This window comes from Streptopelia decaocto (assembly GCF_964273445.1).
Source record: "Streptopelia decaocto genome assembly, chromosome: 1".
Classification (NCBI taxonomy): Eukaryota; Metazoa; Chordata; class Aves; order Columbiformes; family Columbidae; genus Streptopelia; species Streptopelia decaocto.
In genome coordinates, this window is record NC_138663.1 from 44,371,835 (window position 1) to 44,393,549 (window position 21,715).

Consider the following 21,715-nt stretch of genomic DNA (forward strand, 5'->3'; position numbering starts at 1 on the left):
CTTGCATCATATCACTGTAATTATTTTCAGTTTAGACAGTAAGAAAATGTATCCTAGTGAAGAAATTTCATAAGATTATAAATAGCTAAGAGGAGACATAAATAAAACAAAAACAAAAAAACAAAACACCCATAGCATGAGCCCATGCTCATCTTTCTTTAAAACATTATTGAATAGCTGTTCTGCAAAATGCTTCCTATTGGTAAAGTGTTGTTTTTTCTGTATGTCTCAATAAAGAATTAAACAATTGTACTATGCCTGATAGTATACTAAGTCGTCCTAGGTCACAGCTGATGAGGGGAGCTGGTTGCAGTGCTCCTAGCAGCACCACTTGTACAGAAAACTCATTGTACAGACTACGAAAGAATAGAAATGTATGTGGGTGTTTGTTCTCTTCGTTTCAACAGCATCCTAGAGGTGCAAAATAAGGACAGAGATTGCTGAAGAATGAGGTGGTCTCTTTCTGCAGGCTTGGGTGGTTATCCTGTAAATTACATATATAATAGACATTAAATATATGTTAAAAATGTTTATTACATGGTTATTTCATTGCTTATGGAGAAGAGCAGATGCTATTAAATCAAATCTGTTTTTATTATTAATCCAAAAGCTTCATTTCCATTTTCCCTGGGCTTTTTGCATTGCTCATTGGTCAGCAGTTTCTGCTGGTTCTTTTTGTTGTCGTTTCTCCCTGTCACCTCCGTAGTAGTCAGCTGGATGAGCTGGGAGTATGGTTGCAAATGCAGATTAAATTGCTGAGCAGGGTGGGAGGTGGTAAAGAAATAAACGGGACCTGGAGCAAAGCTGCAAGTGGAAAAGGAATTTGGAGTCTGTCGGGCTGAAAATAAGATGTGAAGAGAGAGAGGGAGAAGGGTGACCTAAGAGAGAGAAGGAAGTTGAATTTGCAAAGAAAATAGGAACATTGTCTGAAGAGCCATAACAGACAAATAATGTACTCTGGTTTATCACAAATGCCTTGTATATGTCACCTTCAAATAGCTACCTTTTAATTTTACTGTTAAATGTAAATCCTTCCATTAACTATTTCTTATCTGATTGCTATAATGACCCATTTTCTGGTCTTCATATTCTTCTCCTGTGTTATTTATCCTCTTAAAATTTCTGGCACTGATCTTTCATAGGTTCCAAATACTCATTTTACCTTATTATGTCAGGAGCTTGCGTTGGTTGTATCTGTAGTTAAAAAGTGGATTAATAAAACTTAATGTTTGCATTTTAAGTTCTCAACAGATAGAATCGTAGAATAGTTTGGGTTGGAAGGGACCTTCAAAGGTCATCTAATCCAACCCCCTGCAGTGAGCAGGAACATCTTCAACTAGATCAGGTTGCTCAGAGCCCCGTCCAACCTGAATCCTTGAAAGTTTCCAGGAATGGGGCATCTACCACCTCTCTGGGCAACCTGGGCCATTGTTTCACCACCCTCATTGTAAAAAGTTTCTTCCTGATGTCTAGCCTGAATCTCCCCTCCTTTAGTTTAAAATCATTACCCCTTTTTCTGTCATAACACAACTTGCTAGAAAGTCTTTCCCCATCTTTCTTACAGCCTCCTTTTAAGTACTGAAAGGCTGCAACAAGGTCTCCCTGGAGCTTTCTCTTCTCCAGGCTGAACAACCCCAACTCTCTCAGCCTGTCCTCATAGCAGAGCTGTTCCAGCCCTCTGATCATTTTTGCGGCCTCCTCTGTCCCCTCTCCAACAGGTCCATGTCTTTCCTGTGCTGAGGTCTCCAGAGCTGTACACAGGACTCGAGGTGGGGTCTCACCAGAGCAGAGCAGAGGGGCAGAATCACCTCCCTCGACCTGCTGGCCACACTTCTTTTGATGCCGCCCAAGGTACAATTGGCCTTCTGGGCTGCAAGTGCACGTTGCTGGCTCATGTCCAGTCTTTCATCCACCAGTACCCCCAGGTACTTCTCGGTGGGGCTGCTCTCAATCCCTTCATCCCCCAGACAGTATTTTATAGTTAGGACTTAGTTGTAGCTCATGCCATCTCTTGCCTTTTTTTTTTTTTTTTTTTTGTGATTTGCACATGGTGCTTTGTCACTTATTGGCTTTCACCTTTGCTCCCTAACCACTGATGCAGAGGAATCCCTGGTCTGTGCAAGGTCTCAGCCAAGTTGGTCTGCAGCACAAATGTAGACTCTTTAAAGGTGTTCATTGCCACCTGTGTCCCGGTGATGAAGCACATGGTGATGTGTTCAGCGTGACCCCAAGCAGCGCTGGTTTGTGAAGCAGCTACGAGCGGGAAGGGCACACTGGAGTGGTGACGGGGAAATGGGGTGTTAAATCGTCCTGCTGTGCTTCAGACTCCTCCAGTATTCAAGAAGAGACTGGACAATGCCCTCAGACACATGGTGTGAACTGTGGAGTTGTCCTGTGCAGGGACAGCAGTTGGACTCGATGATCCTTGTGGGTCCCTTCCAACTCAGGACATTCTGTGATGAGCATGCTGGTTTTGAACCAGCATATCTGCATCAGTCCCCAGAGGGCTCTTGCTAGAAGAGAGCTGTTTCCTAGGAGCACATTTCGCAATTTCAGGGTGTGAGTGCACCATGCTCTGCTCTCTCTGTTTGCCGAACTGAAATAGAGTTTTTTTTTAATTATTATTATTATTTTTAATCTCCTGGGCAGCTAGGAAGCACCAGTACATTTAGAGTTTTCTTTTAAAATGTTTTGTTAAATTTACGTATCATTCTAAATCTTCAGTCGTGAAGAATCTGGAGAATATTTCCCCATCTGTCCGTGCTGCACTTTGATGGGAAAACTTGGCTGTGTCGCTCTCATGCTGGTTCTGTCCTCTGGGCTCATGGCCAGGGCGGGCACCAAGTCCTGGGGGCTCAGTGAGAACATCAGCACTTTGTGAACTCCTTTTGAGAGGTATTGATTCAGAAAAGATCAGCGGTACCTATCTCTGACCAAATTAGGGTGAAACACAGAATGGGTTTCTGAAAATTAAGAAATTGCCTGCAGCCAAGTAAGCTCGTTGTATGTGATACAGCAACATAACATTTCAAAAGCGTATTTTAACCTTTTCCTTAAGTATTTTGCATTCCTACTGCTGAAGTAACAGAGTCATTTACTTTCAATTCTGTGCAGAAATTTGGTTTACTTAGGCTGTTGAGTATCTGTGAGAACTCTGAGGAGAAAATATGAACACGAATCATGAATGGAAAATATTTTATGATTCAAAGGTTCATATTACAGCAGAAACAAGTCAGTTTAAATGTCAAGGTTCTTAAAATGAGAAAAGTCATACAGTTTTCTGGATGCAGATCTGGATCACAAATACAGGAAGAATTAAAAAAACCCACATAAATGAGATTTGTACTTGAATAGTAGAGTTTCTAAAACTCTAAAAGTATACTTAACTAACAGTGACTAAAATTAGGCTTACATATTCATTTGAAAAGCCCAAAATGTTGGTTAATTCTTTAGTACAACTCAGAAATACATTTTAAGTCTAAGTAAGATATGTGAAAATATCCCAAATGGCTCGATAATAGAACATAGCAAATATGTAAGTTGCATTATCATCTAATTGTCTGTAATAAGAGGGTTTTTTTCTCTTGTTATTCATATAAATTTACTCTTCTGATTCATTATTAATCATAGTTCATGTGGTGATTTGGTGTAAAATGTTCATGACAGGATTTCTTATATTACAGTGAGTTAATGTGATCTGTATTGTAGTGCACCTTGGTGACAAGATGATGTAGAAACTTGTTTGGCTTCACAATAATACTGCGGGCTATTATACCTAGTACTATAAATCAATAGATATAAATATACATACAAGCTAATGTCTTTTCTGCTTTAACATTTCAAGCTCTAGCAAAATTAAAGCTTGGCAAACTTGTCATCTTGAGCAAATGTGGATTTTCATGGTGCTGTTTCTGATCTGAAGGGTGATTATTTAACACTGTAGTAACATTTGTACAGTAGGATTAAAATAGAGTATGATCTTCATAACACACAAATGGGCTGAATCAGTTATATAAGATTTAACTGAAGAAATGTGAATTGATTTATTTTGGAAGTACAGATTGCATGAGAGAATATAACAAGCTCTGAGTGTATTACCAAAAGGTAGTACTGAGGAAATAATCTGGGCAGGAGGAGTAGAACTACTGGATATTTGATTGAACATCAGTCAATAGGAGAGTGAAATAGGGATGTTGTGTATACCAACAGGAGGAGTGTGTGTAAATACTTGTAGATTTCTGTCCCCTCGTATGGTTCCCTTTATGTTTCAGCTGAGGTAATGTGTTTATACATGGATTCTTTATGTCTAGTTAAAAGAAATTTAGGAGCCAGAGTTATTCTTGGTAGAAGAGTTTTGCAAAATTGCATGTATGTTATGATAAAAGACTTGCAAAAGAAAGGAAAACTGTTATTTCTTCTGTTTTATATTATTTATTTTTAAAGTAAAAATTTTATGTGTTTGTATTGGTTTTTAGATGAGGGGAAGAGGGATTGTTTTCTTTTTTTCTGCTCATGTTGTACATTAGAAATCACAGTTTTTTCTCAACTGGAAAACCGATAACCAGATATCAGTGTAATGAGCATGTTCAATCTAGGGTGAACATGACTGAGGACAGTTATAACTTTCTGCCAACATGTAAGTGAATGTTACAAGGGAGATAATGAGACAATTTAGGTTAAATATTAATGAAAACATAATTCAAGAATAAGAATGGTTAATCATTGGATTAAGGATATTTGCTAAATTACAATATTTAGAATTATAAAGAGGCATGGCTAGACATTGGGGAGATTCTTGACAACATTAAGAGTGGATTTGGAATCACTATAGATGTGATTCAGGGTTTCTGACTTCTCATAGCCTGGAGTCACTGTCCTGCAGTCAGCTGAATGCACAGGTCTGAGAAGTTGTTTTGGTTTCGTGCAGGTCCAAAAATCATGTAACACTGCAAAATAAGGACTGGTGGTGTTATTGCTACTGATGGGAAAGTGTGGAATGAACTCTCTGGCACTGTCTTTCCTTCTTTTGACTTTATTGCTTGGGTTGATTTGGTCTAAGGTAAGCCACAAGAAAAGCAAAGCCTGAGCAGTGGAGATTAGGTTTATCCTGTTTTTGACACTCCCTTTGAAGTGAACTTTCCTTTTTCAAGAACTTTTGATAAGGATGAAAAAAAGAGAAAGAGCAGAGGTGAACAAAACATGCTACACTGCCTTGTATGAGGGGTCCTGTGCAGTCCTTCTCACTGAGAAAATTCAAATAGAATTTATAGCAAGAAATCCTTTCCCATGATAACGCATTCACTGGTGGATTTTGCCAGAACACTTCATTAATAATGGATCTACCCAAACTGTGGAATTCAAAAAGATACACACATCTATATTCTTTTTAATTATAAAATAATTTTAAGGACAACAAGTTTGAGATGACCAAAGCTCTGCTGGTTTTCACTGTTAGCGTGAAGTTCAGTTTATCTGGGTTTTAACAGTAGTACAAAATCAGCTTCCTGTTTGGAGAGCTCTTCAGTACAGCTTGCCCACTTGCTTTGTTCTAATTTGGTTATGTACAAAAATGTTTCTTCCTTAAGACAGACTAATGTTGAATGTTTAATGAAGGAATACACACAAGAAGATGTGTACGATCTGAACGGCCTTGCGGTTTCAATTTATTTCAAATCATGCAGACAATAATCTTTTATGTTGGAATTTATCATGTTGCTCAAAGCCACGAGAGAACTTACTTGAGCTATTGACAGATGAATGTTTTTGCCACTTTATTTGTATCCTTTTGTAACCCTACTTTTTGATGGTGTTCCTTCCCGCTCTTACCTCAAGGCATGAAAGAAAAAGATATTTTGAGAAATGCTTTTGCTGTCCCCTTGCTGCCCCTGGCAGAGTTAATCCAGCCATCCTGCTGTGCTCATAGAGCCTGTTCTCTCCCACCCACGGCGCTTCCTCCTCACAGATTAAGAGTCAAAGTACAGCATGATGCCAGCTCTGCCTGTGATGTATCATCCTGCTCGGCCATGGTGGCCATTGCCTTTTTTTAATATAGTAGTAGCATTGCTACAGTTGTGAGAGCATAAAGGGTATAAGCGAAGCAAGGATGTAAGGGACAACTAATAGCTTTTTTTTTTTTTCCTAAAACCATATCATGAAGTTGGAAAATGAATGAGATTTGGGGTTCACTGTCTGACAAGCAACTTCACAACCCAAACCAAATGTAGGTTAGACAAAATTGCCCTTAATTTATTTTAATTATGCTCATCAATTAGACCACATGAACGAAAACAGTAGACTACTACAGCTGCAGTTGAGATGAATTGGTAGCTTTTACATATGTAGTAACTTCTTCATCTGGTGTTAAAGGATGAGATTGATAAAGGTGGAGGGGGCTGTGGAGTAGGACTGGTATAATGTATTTAAAGCTGTTTTCTTCCAGAACCTGTAGTAATTGTTTTAATTACTTTAATTAAGTAATTGTTTAATGAGGAGGGATTGCAAACCAGGATAGTACAAGACAACTGGGAAAATAAGTTGATGGAGGATTTTTGTATTTGTTATTTTTATGCCAAGATTGTATGTCATGCCATAACCTATACAGAGGTTATTGATAATTCAAAGTTTATTGTTTTGGGGAATGTCCTTGATGAAAGAAAAGTTATTAAACTGGTCAGCTGGCTGTTGCTGCAGAGTAGGTAGAGCAATAATTGAGGGCCCTCTTTATGTCATGTGATGTATATGTAGGTGTATATTTCCTGTAAGGTAATGAAAACAAGATCTTGATAGAGGTGACATGGACAGCGTAACACATGGTACCTAAAATAGGGTCAATGTTGCCTATACTAGCGCATCACAAAATGTGCTTTACTTCATCCAGTGTGCCAAATGCTGTCAAAGCAGTGTGGCTGAGGCTAAGCAGCCACTCTGCGGTAGGGTGAATCCACACTGATTACTGATAAGACAGAAACAGTTATAAGAAGAAAAACATTTTTCATTACATGACTACCCTGTTTGTTCCAGTCCTCAGGGGGAAAATGGCAGACACCTGACAGACAAACTAGAAAACTAAGTTTGGTAACTGCTGAATACTATAAAGCATACACTCGTAGACCATGGTTTCTGTTAAAACTTTGGCTTTAGGCTTCTTTACAGATTTTTTGGTTATGCTAGCCGTTCTCTTCTTTTGGGTGGTCCAGTATGAGAGAAGCTGAGGTTTCATCATGGTGGATGCATCTCATGTATGACTTGCACCTCTGTGAGCACAAGCAGGTGCTGAAGAGATCCATCCTGGGTCATACTTTCATGCCCATTATTTTGTGCCACTGTTGGCTCTTTTGTGGTCAAGTAAGAAAGCAGATGAGAAGCTGGCAGTACAGAGAGCTGCTCCCTGCCCACCTCCTTGGTCCGTTTTTACGGTGGATGGCACCCCTGGAGTGCAATCCCTGGGCGGTCACCGCTGCAGCTGCTCCTGCTCTGCAACCCAGCACCCCTCCTTGTCAGACCAAACACTGGTATTTTCTTCTGCAGATTGTTTTTCTTCTAAGGAAGCATTCGCATGTAGTTTTCACGAGACCTGTAGGACAATTCACCTGTACTTTGGCAGCACATTGGGATGAGTTGTGTCCTTGGCATCACTCTCTCAGTCCATACTAGTAGAGTATAGACATTGCCAGTGCTGGCTCTTGTATCAAAGGCTACAAACACTTTTCACACTTTTATCTTTACAATTCTTTTACAGCACTTCTCTTAAAAAAAAAGTGGATATATATTAATGCTAGCAGTAGGACAATAATTCATTATCAAGCTTGTAACTCTGAGATATTTAATGCTTTACGGTATAAGGGTATTCTGGATTGCTATGCGAACTGCCCCGTAGCACAGCCTGAATGCAATCCATAGGTAGCTTCTGTGCATCCATTTGGCTTCAACTAGATATTCAAGGGTGGAGCCGATACTTTTAATGTGAATGGTTTACAATAAAAAAAAAATTACTAAACTGAAGATAATACAATAAGGTCTTCATACATACAGCTGATAACTTGCAAATATACCAGGAAACGGAATGTGTCCTGAATAACAACATTTGTTCTGGTCGTTGGTAGAGGTTCTCCTGTCCAGTATTTGGCTTTTCTATCTGTACGTTGAAGACATTCTTTCTGCAATTGTCATGTATCTACAAGCTGTTGATTATTGCAAAAAATGCATAGAGGGACCTACATTAAATTCTAGTATTAGAAGGAGATATTTAATACCACCTTAGGTTTTTGGTTATTTTATTGTCATTTTTATCAGATACAGAAATAAAAAATCAATTTTGAATTCTAATATACTAACATCTGTATAATTTGTATAATTAACTGATATTATTATCCCATGTCAGAGCTTACCTTCTAATGTCTGCATTGGTTTTAACTGTGAGCTAGAGTCATCTGCATTTTCACTCCAAGCAGCGAATGGCTGTTTGCTGCTTCTGGTATTATGGAAAGGTTCCTCACTGCGTGTTATTAGAAAGCTTCAGTGTGTAAAGGAAGTTATTTATTTAGTAGACGAATAACCTGTTCTTTAAAGGGACTTGAATGTTGGTTTTTTTTTTTTCCTTTTGCTTGGAATTAAGTCCATGAAGAAATTGAATCAAGATCAGAAAAAGGATCAGTTCTAGAGCTGATTTTCTATGGAGATTTGTATTTTATCTCCTATTTCTTGTTACACTAGCTGTATTTCACGCTTGTGTACAGTTTAATGTGCTTTGCTGATAATTGCATATTAAAAAAATAGATAAATAAATGATTAGCTCATTATGAAATGTGTTGTAGTACCAGTAACTTTAATTATAATTTATCTGCTATGTAAGTAATCCTGCAAAATATTGTGGGATAACATATTGGTATTGCAATTACTCATAGTGCTATATGATTAACATGAAGACCTCAAGGATGTTGGCCAGGAATGATACTGGAATGATGATTAAGGGAGTGGAGCATCTCCCTTATGAGGAAAGGCTGAGGGAGCTGGGGCTCTTTAGCTTGGAGGAGACTGAGGAGTGACTTCATTAATGTTTACAGATATATAAAGGGTGAGTGTCACGAGGATGGAGCCAGGCTCTTCTCGGTGACAACCAATGATAGGACAAGGGGTAATGGGTACAAACTGGAACACAAAAGGTTCCACTTAAATTTGAGAAGAAACTTCTTCTCAGTGAGGGTGACAGAACACTGGAACAGGCTGCCCAGGGAGGTTGTGGAGTCGCCTACTTTGGAGACATTCAAAACCCGTGTGGACGCCTTCCTGTGTAACCTCATCTAGGTGTTCCTGCTTCGGCAGGGGGATTGGACTACGTGATCTTTTGAGGTCCCTTCCAATCCCTGACATTCTGTGATTCTGTGATTCCTGGTCTCTGTGACAACACATTTTCCAAATCTGATCTGCACTAGTGACTAAACCTGTCATTACCTCAACATACAGGTGGAAATGCAAGTCACTAGCAGAGGGAGCAGTGTAAGAGGTCTGTCCTCTCAGTTGGGACTCAATTTGCAAATTTATTCCAGCTTTCAAGCTGCTCAATACTTTTTCCACTTGCTACCTGTGACAGAGAATTCTTAACCTAGTGAGAATTTGAAAAACAGTTTAGTGAAAAAAATGGCTTGTCTGGCAAAGTCAGGCGAAAAGTTCCCGCAGCCTGGGTGGTACCAAAGGGTGTCCTGAGGACTTCTGCAACAAATAAGAAATCCTCACATGCCTGAATCTGATCTGGGATGTCAATGGCTGAACGACGTTATAATACCTCTGCTCTGGCTGCATGCTGATCGGCAGCTCAGAGGAGTGTTAACAACCTGGGATTCAAATTACCTTTACTTGGAGAAGACTTTTGGCCTCTGACTTCTCAGTAGCATTAAAGTGAAGACCCACAACTAAATTATAGATTTGAGGGGGGGGATAACAAACAGATGTCAGTTCCTCGTGATAATGTATAGAAATGGGACTTACAAGGCAGTCATCTATCTCTGTGAAATGCTGTCACCAAGACAACTGAGTACTGTTTCCAGTTAGATAATTAATTCAGGGGGATAATGGTGCATATTTCATATCATTATGATATGAAATCATAAGTCTCTTACAAGTTCCTTCGTATGCCTAATAAACAATCGCCTCCATTGCAGTTGGGGAAAGCAGAGAAGTCTTGCATCGAGCAGAATTGCAGCACGTCTCTGATCACCTCCTTCAGAGCTTCTCTGTTTTCATGAGCCGGTGCTTTGCTGGCTGTGCAGGGCTGTACGGGAAGATCCCTGCACTGTTAAAAATGGCAAGGGTTTGTGATAATTTAAGGTTGGAAGGAATCAGCGGTTGCAGTCAGGATGAGAAAGAGCATAACATATCACTATGTGAAAAAATGCAACAGAATATTAATATGGTTTGGACTGAATTTGGCTGTGTCTGGTATTGGTAAACCACTGGGCATCCAATATTATAGCTGACTCAGGCAAATTTATCTTTCAAAATGTGCCAGTTATTACACCATATAATCTTGGTGTGTATATGGGATATGGAGCTCTTTCAACTTTGTTTTTTTTTTTGGTAACTATTGGTCACTGACAGCAGTTCCATGGGTAGGATTTGCAAAATTTTGGACAACTGTCCATGCTGGAAATTTATATAGCAACTGTATTTAATCCACTCTCAAATATTCAGTTAAACCAGTCATGATGGTCAGGTGAGCTGTACTGGTCAGTCTGGGCTTGCTGCCTGCATATACTGGGCACTGCTGTGTTTTAGGATTAGCCCTGTGGGGCAGCATTGTGGCAGGAAAGTGGTATGTATTAATATATTCTTCACCTGCAATTCCAGATAACCTGGAGTTAATTCCAATATGACCAGCAGTAAAATGGTTAATAAAATTGAATTTAGCTAGTGTTTCAGGCTTTTTACATAGAGACATAGGAATGTCACAGCTTGTTAGGTTGTATTTACCAGTTTTTATTCTGAAATTCTGAAGTATCTGATTACTAGTACTACTCTGATCACTCTCTGGTTTTCCACTTCGTAGCTAGTTCCTGGTGTCTGATTGCCACCGCATGTTTAGTCCAGACTGCTATTTGCACTATTATGGTACTAATTTTACCCCATACAATAACTTTCCAGATTATTCCAAAAGAAAGCTAACTGATGTCTTAAATTTCAGCAAGCTTTATAATACCCATTTTTAAAAAAATGAAGAATAATTATGAAAATACAGTATTGGATCATATTCAATCAGAAAAAAAGATCAGGCAGAAGAATGTTGCAGAAATAACACTCAGTTTTAGATGGAATAATGTGTTAATTCCAGCATCTGCACATATACAGTCATCAGGGAGCTACTGGGCTACATATGTTTGGTTTTTAAAACATCTGTCAACTAAGTCAGAAATCTGAATGCAAAGTGTTGCATTGGTTGCATTTGTGGATTTCTTACATTTCCTAGTGGAATTCCATTTTGTATGCTAATCATTGGAGAATATGGAGGTAAAAATAGGATTAAATTTGTGTGCATGTATCATTTCTTTGGACAAATGACTTATCCGTTCTCCTTCACTTGTATTACAACTTCAAACATGAGAAAATATATGAGATGGAGTTGCATTATTGTTGTTGTGGGTATGCTATTGTTGGTGTGGAAAGAGGCATGTCATGTACATGCTTTTTTTTGTCCCAGTAACAAAACAGCAGGTTGTGGAGGGCCTTAAGCTACTCTTAACAGTTTCATGACATATTGTAGCTGATTCCTGCAGCCACACTGCAAAACTCATTTCGTTGTCATATATGAAGTAGGCTACAATCCATTTGTCAAAATGCTTCACTGCATAGCACTTAGGCGCATTGTATTGATTGTCCTTATAGTTCAGTGTTAATATGTTCACTTTTACCTGGTATATGGAAAATATTCATGGGGAACTAACTTGCGGTCTAGGTAAGTGCCAGACTTTGAAAGGTTATTTGATACACAGTGTTAAGGTATTTCTAAAATACTGCTTTAGGGAACTTTACCATTGCACACTGTTGACCTATATTCATGATATTTGACATTTTTGATAAATACTGTCAAGGACAATCCATCACAGAGCAAGTTTTTAGAATTTCAATGTGTTTGTTAAACTCTCAGAACTCAAATACAGCAGTGTTTCAGAAGATAGGTTTTCCAAGTAGGAAAATTACTAGGGTGTCCATTTCCAGAAGAGCACAGCTGTCTTCAGTTAACAGAGAGTGTGGTCCAGATGAGACTGGGTACATCTGCCCATTGGCTGAGGACCATATATTTCTGCAGGTTGCATCTTTAAATCCCTACCACTTCAGATTTGGGGTGACCACCATTTTAGCAGAAAAAACAAAATGTGGAATAAGCATAGCAGTGTTTACGGAGTTCAAAGATCTGTGTTGCTTTCAAATTGGGCGCAGTTGTTGAAATAATATAACCATTTAGACCCGTCTGCTGATCTCTTATGTGTAAAGTCCCTCAAGACTCGTGTCCTTTTCCCTCCTGTTGTTGAACAGCTCTGTGAAGTCTAAGAGAATTGCTCTGTGATATAGCTAATAAGGCAGTCAGAGAATTGCTTTGTGATGTAGGCTAATAAGGCAGTCAAGGCACTGAGGAGCTCGAAACAACCTAGGAACTGTAGCTTGACTTGAAAATCTCTGGGTAAATGCTCTCGATGACAGGGAAGCATTATGAAAGAATAAAGTTCACTGAAATGCATTACCTGAGTAATGCTTAAAGCAGCTGTAGTTAGTTCACGTGTTTCATATAGCTAAATACGGAGATAAACTGTGCGCCCTTCTGTTCAGCATTCAGTATAAACTGAATACATAACTAAGTCTCCTGCATGCCTCCGGCATTTTTGCGTGTGCTGTGCTTTCTCAGCTTCACTCATGCTTCTCCAGATTTAGACTAATGGGGGAGCACAGAGCCAGGCCTGTGAGGCTCTTCAGCTTGGGCCTGCTGCTGGGCTGCAGGCTCTGCAACAACCCTGTCAGCAGCCTCTCGGAGGAAGATCTTCATGTCAAAGCCCATCACTTTGTAGTTGTGAGCAAACAACATGTTCTTGATGTTCAATGGTATCAGATAGCACAGAGACATCCAACAGAGGAAGTGTGTGCAACTTCATGTGCCCATGGATAGGCAGGAGTTCACTCACCAAAATAAACGCAGCATGTTGCTGTACCATACCCTGAGGTATCTGGATCTAAAAGATGCTTTGGGAGAGTTGTTGGGGTTTGAGGGTTTTGTTTGTTTGTTCTCATGAATGGTAGCTCTTACTTGTACTGCTTAAACTGAGGTAGTTGTTCGCTTAAGAGGTAGCATTTTCAGGGTTTTTGGGGGACTATTACTTTTTCTAGGTTGAGTGAGAAGTTCCTCTTGACGGAAGGGTGTTGACACACGGTGGTCCTAAATATAGTGGGAAGTACTGTCTTCTGAAAGGGAATGGAGGCAGCTCTGGTATATGGAACTGTATCTACAGTCTGGAAGAGTTATGTGAGGACACTGCTGTTTGCAGAGCAGAGGCTTGCATCTACAGTTATGGCTGGTTTATACTTTGAAGCCATTGTAGCCATTAAAGAATAGCATCAAAATATGACTTCTGTTCCACTAGTGCTTAAGTTTCCAACTTTCTGCTTCTGACCTCTCTGTTCTCCTGAGAGTGGTGGTGATTTTGTGTATAGTAGGAACATGGAGAGATATAAATGGGGAATAGTTGCAGTAAATTTGGAAAACGTTTTTGGAAGTGTTCTTGGAGTTTGGACAAGCACAAGGTATTTGAACTTGTCCATTGATGGTCATGTTTTTGTGCAGCAGAGATTTTTTTTTTCCATTGCGTCTGGTAATAGTAATAGATCTTCAGGACAAAATTTGTCTGTCCTGTGTTTCTTATGCAAGGATGATTCTACACAATAATGCAAACTGTTATGTCATTCGGAGATTACCCGTGAAAGGCATGGTGAATAGATTTAAAGTGATAACATTTATTCATTGTGCGGTTCCTTTTCTCCCATCTTGCCCCCTCTAAGCATTTTCTGGCTGTTCCTCACTCTCTTCCTGATTCCTCCCATTCCTGTGAATACCTTTAATCCTCATCATTCATCATTTGCCTGCGCTTCTACATTTCTTTCTCCAGTCTCCTCCTCCTCTTCCCTTGGTTTTACTCCCGCTCTGCTGCCTTCTCGTTTCATTTTCCTTTCCTCCTGACTCATTTCTGAGCCTATTTTTTTTCTGTTTTCCAAATCTATACCTGCTTAGTTTTTTTTTTTCCTTTGTTTTATAGGATTTCTCCTCTGATCTTTCCTCTCACTTTCTCTGCTGATTGTTTACTTCACACTGCTCTCTGTCTGCTTAACCTGTGTAGTGGACTAACTTGTTAAAAGGTTTAAAGAGAAAATGGCTTCACTCTGAATGGATCTTCCTTTAGTCATTGCAATGTGGTCTTTTTAATGAGATATCTTTGCTATTTTTTCAGGTCTTAAAAATTAGCTTGATTGGCCACCGGAAGCGTGTTCTGGCATCTTTGGGAGACCGGCTTCACGAAGATCCTCCTCAGAAACCACCTCGGTCAATAACCCTCAGGGTGAGTCCCCAGGAAAATTTGTTCATGTTTCTCAAAAATTCAGCAAGTGTTTCCTAACATTCGTGTGAAAACAATTGCTACTTTGAGTGGGATTCAACTCACTTCAGGAGTTTACAGTGTAGACATCTTATGCTGACCCTCTCAGTTACACCTCCCTGTATAGCCAGCAGAGATAGATTGACATTTTTACAGGGTGATTCATCTGACCCGTTTCAGATGTCTACCTTAGGATAAGTAGTATCTTAGAAATACCAGCTTATCTTCTTTGCTCAAGAAACTAGCTCAGGACCAGGTATGTGCAAGCTGTATGTCTACATTTGCCCACAGGAATCTCAGCCTAGGCTATCAATATTGCAGAAGGAGAACTATAATTTTTCTTTCATGTTTTCAAATGCTTGTACTTTTCAGACATATGCTTTATGCTTTCTTTAAGGAAAACCTCTTGAAATTGTTGAGACAGAAATGCTATTAAAATGTTTGTGTATCAGAAGTTTGTCATGTTGTTAATTTTCAGTTGCATTCCCACTTTCAGAAACCTTGTTGCAATATCCCTGGGGTTTTTCCACACTTGACCAGATTTAATCTCCTCTCATTAAACCACCTTCACTCAGTTTCTCCAATCCAATGCCTTTGCTTCCTTGCTGTCTGTTACCCTTACAGAGTTGTGGTCTGATGATCCACTCCTACTGTGTTCTCTCCAAGGGAGTTCATATCAACACTTTTTATTTTGATATTTTAGGTCACACCTTTTGCATTTGATTGGATCTGATTATTTTCATGGGACTGCATTTCTGAGTGGAGTCTCATTTGGGACTAAATTTCCAAATGTCAGAGAGTCTCGATGCTCACAAGTTAAATTTCCTAGTGTAAAGAGAAAAAGAGAAAGACAGAATGAGGGCTTATTTTTACATACACCTACAATTTCTGTGACCAGCCTGTTTTTACCCTGCTTATTTTCAAATGCCATATATTTCTCCTCCTCAAATTCAGACTGTTCCTAATACTGTGTTTAAAAAGGTCTCATAGGTCTATAATATCCTGCTTTAAGGCACATTGCATAAATGTGCAGATATTTTTCTTTGATATTTGATGTATTATGTGAATGATTTCCTGATGCATGGCAGGTGTTGAAACACTCCTGGGAAAGAGGAATCGTTTGAAAGTTGCATGTTATTGCTCAATACTTTCAGTGCTCTGGACTGGAGAATTAGTTCCTCTTCAACTGCTGAGAAAGTTTCCACAGCCCATGTTATTGGTTAGGACTGTATATTCTCTGTTAATAGTGAAGAGAAAACTGGATGTCCTCCATCTGTAGTCAAAGTGATAAAAAGTAGTCTGCTGCTCCACAGCCAGAGCTACTGATGCGGGCAAATGCTAAATGTCGTTCATCACCTCATGGTATTGGAGTCTTCACAGAGAATCCTAAAGAGGAGGACATGAGTTTTGATTAAGGTTTTCTATCCCATCAGCTGTTACTATGCCCTTTCACATGAAATGAGGACATAGTGTTTTGTGTGTAGTTTGCAATATTTTTTTAGCCTCAAAATTGGTTTAGATAAAGTATCTGCAGCTACTGGAAGGTTTATTTATATCTGTTAGAAAAGATAGTTTAAAGAGTCTACCTTTAAGGTTGCAAGGTCGACCTAAGCATGGCTAACACTTCATCTTTTTTAACTCTTTTTGTATTGTCTTTTAAAATATTTCAAAGTAAAAAATTGTTAAATAATGAGGAAAAGCATCAAACATAAGATTTTCCACAAAATATATTATTGCCAAAATAACTGTGTACTACAGAAAAGTTATTTGATTTCAAAGCCATATATTTGAAAGTTAGCACGTGCTGGATCTCAGGTTACTTATGCCATCTGGCTTTCCTTCCTTGAGTGTGTTACAGTCTTTAATTACAGGACCAGTATCCATATTGATAGAACCCCATCCTCACCTGGTCAGCATGGGAAGCTGGAATTTAAACTTGAGGAATGACAATTTACACTGGAAATTTGAAGAAGCATTGCAATAATAATGATGGTTTAAGACAAGAAAGCCTTTGCTAGAGAGGATTCTTCCTTTATGAACTGTTAGACAAATGTCTGTGGGGCACAAGGTGCACCTCAGCAGCCTGGGGAGGGATCTCTTAAGCTCCTTTCCAGCCCTGACCTGTGTGGTTCCAGCTTTATGTGACCAGCAAGACAGAAAGGTGGGGATGAAGCAGGTTTTGATAGTGAAATATTTGCTCAGGCATCCCTGCAGGGCACGTATCCATGCACTCACAACAGGTTGGAAACATGACATGAATACCTGGTGACTAACTGCAGCGTGGGACTGAGTATGTGATAGCACCTGCACGGGCATCCGTGCAGAGTGTAAAGGAGATGAGAATGTGGGTATGGAGTGAGGGAGAGGAATGAAGAAAGAATGGGAGAGGGACTCATGATTAAAGGAATAGATGTAGCTATGAAAATACAGATTTACACCTGCTTTTGCCCCAGAGCCCTTGGATAACGCTTGCTAAGTTATTTAGGTAATTGCCTCATAAACAGTAACTAATTGTATGTCACTGACATTCTGCATATTTGACTGGAGTCTCGAGTCTGATTTACGCAAGTGCTGAGCACACAGTGCTGCAAATTAGATCACTAGAAGTGGAGTTTTGAATACAAGCACTTGGAAAATCAGGCAATAGTTATTGTAATTGGGCATCCAAAGTGACTGATATTCTTTTAACCTCTGTCGGTGTGTCTCAGGTCCCCCACCTCTGCTGAAGTGGTGATTATAAGATGCAAGAGCTCACAGGGTGTGGTGAAAATAAATTGATTGATGTTCATAAAGTGCTTAGGAGCGTCATGAAAATGCCAATATTAGTCATCCTGTCTTCAGAGCAGGATTTGAATAGAGTTTAGGGAAGGGGTTTGGGGCCACAAAATGCAGTGAGAATAAAATACTGACTACACGATAACTAATGATAACACAGCACTGAGTGTATGACAACATGCTGCACAGTTGAGGATCCATCTGTGCTGTGAAGAACGACTTTGAGAAAATAGCATAAAATCATACAATTACATACTGTTCCATTATGCAGAGGCACCATCATTCTTTTATTTCTTGACTTTGTAATTCTTGTCTGTATTGCCTTGCCAGCAATCTTCCGATATAGATTTCTGAGTGAATTTCCTTTTTATATGCAGTTTGATAAAATATGAAAAGCTCAATGAGAGCTGTAATCTGTATATTCATTGCACGGTCATCTGTCACTTTGATGCACTGATGGCCATATCAGTCTGTGAACAGTGAGTGAATCATGATTTGGATCAGGGAGAGGTTATGTGCCTGGCTGGAGGGGCAGGTAGCAGACATTAGAAAGGATCCTGTGTGCTACCCCTGTACTCAGGTTATTTTCAGGGCAGAGACATCTGCACCATCTAGCCAGAACTGGGCAGAACAACACCCTTGTGGAAGAACGGGGGGTAGGCTTTAGATATTAGCCCTCACCAAACCTCCAGAGTGTGTGCAGATAACAGCTTTTCAGAAGCTTTTAACTGGGCCAAATGTAGGTGGATTTTTGTGAAGGAGGGAAAAAGACTACTCCTAAGAGGAAAACACTGCTTTCTTTGCCCTAGGAAATGTCAAGTGCCTGTCTCAGATCATGAGAAAGCTAGGGAATTAAAACAAAAAAAAATCCAAGTTAATTAAAAATCGTTAAACAACTAAATATCCCTGATTTTAGTAAACCAACATGGAAAATACTAATCCCTTATTGTGATTGTAAGGAATAATGTCACATAGACTCCTGCCTTTCAAATATTAACATCAGATGTTACTATCACTTGAATGCATACAGAGAATTGCAGCTTTCCATTTGGAAGAGATTACAATTCTCTGATTTCTTACACCAGATCTTGTTTCATAACAGCATGGAGTAAAGTATTTTGATGCTTTTCAGGATTAGGTTTGCTTCAATGTAATCATGCACAAAATATCCACTTTAATTCTTTCTTTAAATAAAAAGGCAGGTTTTTTACCCTTCATGCACATCAGAGCAGGTCTTTGCTTCTTCTCATTCAGTAATTAGGTCCCTTCTTGTTGTTCAGTATTGAAATATGGTATTACAGCAGTAGGTAATTTAGGCAAGATCTGCGCTGTGCAAACATGCTTCTGACTACATTCTGCCTCCAAATAACTTACTCTTGGAGAAATCTCTAGTGTCAGAGAAATTGAGCCCAGTAACCTGCATCATGAGAAGGGAACATGTTTCCCCATCCAGTTGTGATGACCGAGTTTTACAGCCTGCACTGGGATGGTGGGTGTGCAGACTGGCTGGCCAGTAGCTCTGGTCCTGCTGGTTGCAGCCTCTGAGACAGTGTTGGACAGTGGAGCTGGGAACCAGTGTTTGTAACTGGGGTTTGAACAAGTGATATGATGTGCATGAGAACAGGGCCTGGCTGTGAGCGGCGTGGTGGCAGATCCTGGTAAAATGTATCATCAGGAGGCCGTGTTTAGCTGATTATTAGATAGAGTTCATGTATCAATTTGCTGTGGTATTTGCACGCTGACTGGTACGAGGTCACAGTTCAGCATGGATTACAAGAAAAGCCTGGTAAAATATTTGTACCCTGATGTTTCCATGCATTCTAGGAATTGGTATTTAGCTTGTTTCTGATACCCAGTACTTCAAGTTAAACGGATGTTCTCCGAGACCCATAAAAATTGCAGACAAAGTGTCCATATTTTGTAAATGTTCGTGTATTTCTTTTTTCCAGCAAGAGATGTTGCTAGAGTTCAGATCACTTTCAAATCACTTTCGCTGCTCAGAGTGGCTGCTCAGAAGTGGTGAGAATGTATTTCATCTTACAAATAGCTAGTCGTAAATCATGGCTTTATTTGGGCCTTGACAAGAAGTAACTCACTGTTTTATCTCTCCAGCAGTCCTAGAAGGGAGTATATATTACACAAGGAGGCTTTTGAGAGGGAATTTGCCACTAGTTCGTGTAAATAATGAATTATTTTTCCTTCCACGTGGGCTCTACACCTTAGGTAGCAAATCTCAATCATCCACAGTAACCTCTGCTTCAAGGATTGTTCCTTATTTTTTTTTTTAGTATGAATAATTCAAATACACTTTAAAACATGTGGTTTGAAGTCAGCAATATGCTGTCTTTATTATGCTGCATTTTTCTCCTCTCTGTCCAGGAACCCAGCGGTAACCACACTCCTCCTCAGTTGTCTCCATCACTTAGCCAAAGCACTTTCACTACTGGTGGCTCCCTGGACGTTCCCCACATTATCATGCAGGGCGATGCAAGGAGAAGAAGAAATGAAAACTATTTTGATGATATTCCCCGGTCGAAGCTGGAGAGGCAGATGGCACAGGTAGGATTAAAACGATGCCGTGAAAAGCCCGCACCTTGCTGCCATTGGTTACAGAACTAAACCTAGCCATAGCCATGGGTCATATGTGAAGGCTGAATTGTAAATTACAAATATCGACAGTTTTTCCAAGCTGTCTGTTTCAGTTCTCTACCTTTTAAATAATGTAAGTTGGTGTACAGTTTCTCCTGGGAGGTAGAGTTTTAGGGGTGTTTAGGTGCCTGGAGGCTGAGATGAAGGTGCCTGCCGCGCAGCAGAGCATGCAGACTCCCGCTGGCACTGACTCTACCTCCTGCTTCTGTAACAAGGTGCAGATTCCTCAGTTTCTGAGCAACCTACATAAAAATAAGCTGACATCAGTTCACTGCCAGAAACTCAGAGGACTTGGGGGGGTGGGGGTGATTGCTGCCTTTATTAATGGAGAGGGTCAGCATTCTGATAAGGCTTGTGATCTGGGCATGTATCTTGAGTGCTAAAAAAAGAAAATCAACTGTGCAACAACTCATTTGGGCATTGCAACAGCACTAGACTCGACTGGATGTTCAATCAAACTGCTCATGAAAGAAAACCTAAGGTAGTCTCCATCTCTAAATTTCTTCATCCAACCGCAATATGGGTACTGATAATTTTAAATCAAGGATACATTGACCAGAGTGATGCCTTGTACTGTTCTAAAGGGCAATAAAGTTAAGCTTGGACAGCCTGTTGGCAAAAATGCCTTAGGATGAACTCAGCTGTTGTTTGGTGGTATGTATGGCAAAAGACAGCCAGGTCTTAAGTCGTGCAGTGCTTTGGAGCGTATGATGGACATGGGGCTTTGATTTGCCATCAGAAGCCAATGGGCAGCCAGTGCAGTTCCTGGAGCAACTCTCTCCACCAAGGAGCAGGTTGCTGCACGCTGCCGTGCAAGAGGCTTCCCAGTGGTTCACAGCCACAGCCCGAAATAGAGCCTTTGTCCAAAATCCATCCTTGAAATGGAAACAGCTATGCAAAAAACTTTTATGGTTAACGTAATGAATAAAAGACCACAGTCTCTCGGCTAATTGCATGAACAAGAAGTAGTAATTAAATAAACAAGCAAAATACAGAAACAAGTTATTACCTGGGAACACAGAAACAAATTGAATTCCATTTGTTCAGAGGACATTGCTAGGGAAGTTAAATTGCATTTGGCTGGGTGGGGCTGTTTCCTTGCTCTTTTTTAATCTCCCAATTTTCTGTTGTATAATCTGATTGTACAGAATTAAAGGGAAAGTTGCCTAGTGAATGAGCTTGTTCCCAAACCAAAGTCTGCTGGGCTTTGTGGCAAGAACAAGGTTGAGCTGAAGTCCAGCAAGGAAAAGCCCAGTTCCAAATGTGAAAGTATTTCTTTGAAGGTATCTGAGCATGAAATGCCCTCTTGCTCATGGCTGAGTAGACTGGTTCATCTACTTAGTTCATTTTATCACTTGGTTCACAAATCTCTATTCTCACTTCCTCTCTTAGTCACTAGCACTGAGGAGGGGAAGAAAAACATAACAAAACACAAACATGCAATCACTTCTTCGTATCCCCTTTTCACTCTCTTTGAAGTTCTCATATTCTCAAGACACTCAAAGATGGCACCTGGACATTTTCTTTAGGCTGCTAAAAATTGCTTTTCCAGGAGGCCTGTGATACGTTGCACATCCAAAGAGAAAACTGAGCAGTTAGTACTTACACCACTCCAAACCATTTTAAAACCAATTAAATGCTGGGATTTTTTTTTGGTGTGGGCG

At 39.8% G+C, this 21,715-nt stretch overlaps 1 protein-coding gene across 16 annotated transcripts in view; it reads left to right on the forward strand.

Annotated features, from left to right (window-relative positions):
* Positions 1-21,715, forward strand: part of ANKS1B (ankyrin repeat and sterile alpha motif domain containing 1B) — a gene marked incomplete at both ends in the record, with an annotated part of 433,162 nt that overhangs the window by 364,929 nt on the left and 46,518 nt on the right. For 8 of the 16 annotated variants that reach the window (XM_082076086.1, XM_082076094.1, XM_082076095.1 and 5 more), the window contains 2 exons: positions 14,484-14,591; positions 19,782-19,961. The exons of 4 other annotated variants lie outside the window; for them this stretch is intronic. In XM_082076086.1, the coding sequence (XP_081932212.1) occupies positions 14,484-14,591; positions 19,782-19,961 (288 nt within the window). The remainder of the gene's footprint in view (positions 1-14,483; positions 14,592-19,781; positions 19,962-21,715) is intronic. 4 more of the 16 variants (XM_082076099.1, XM_082076090.1, XM_082076100.1 and 1 more) reach the window with 1 other exon arrangement.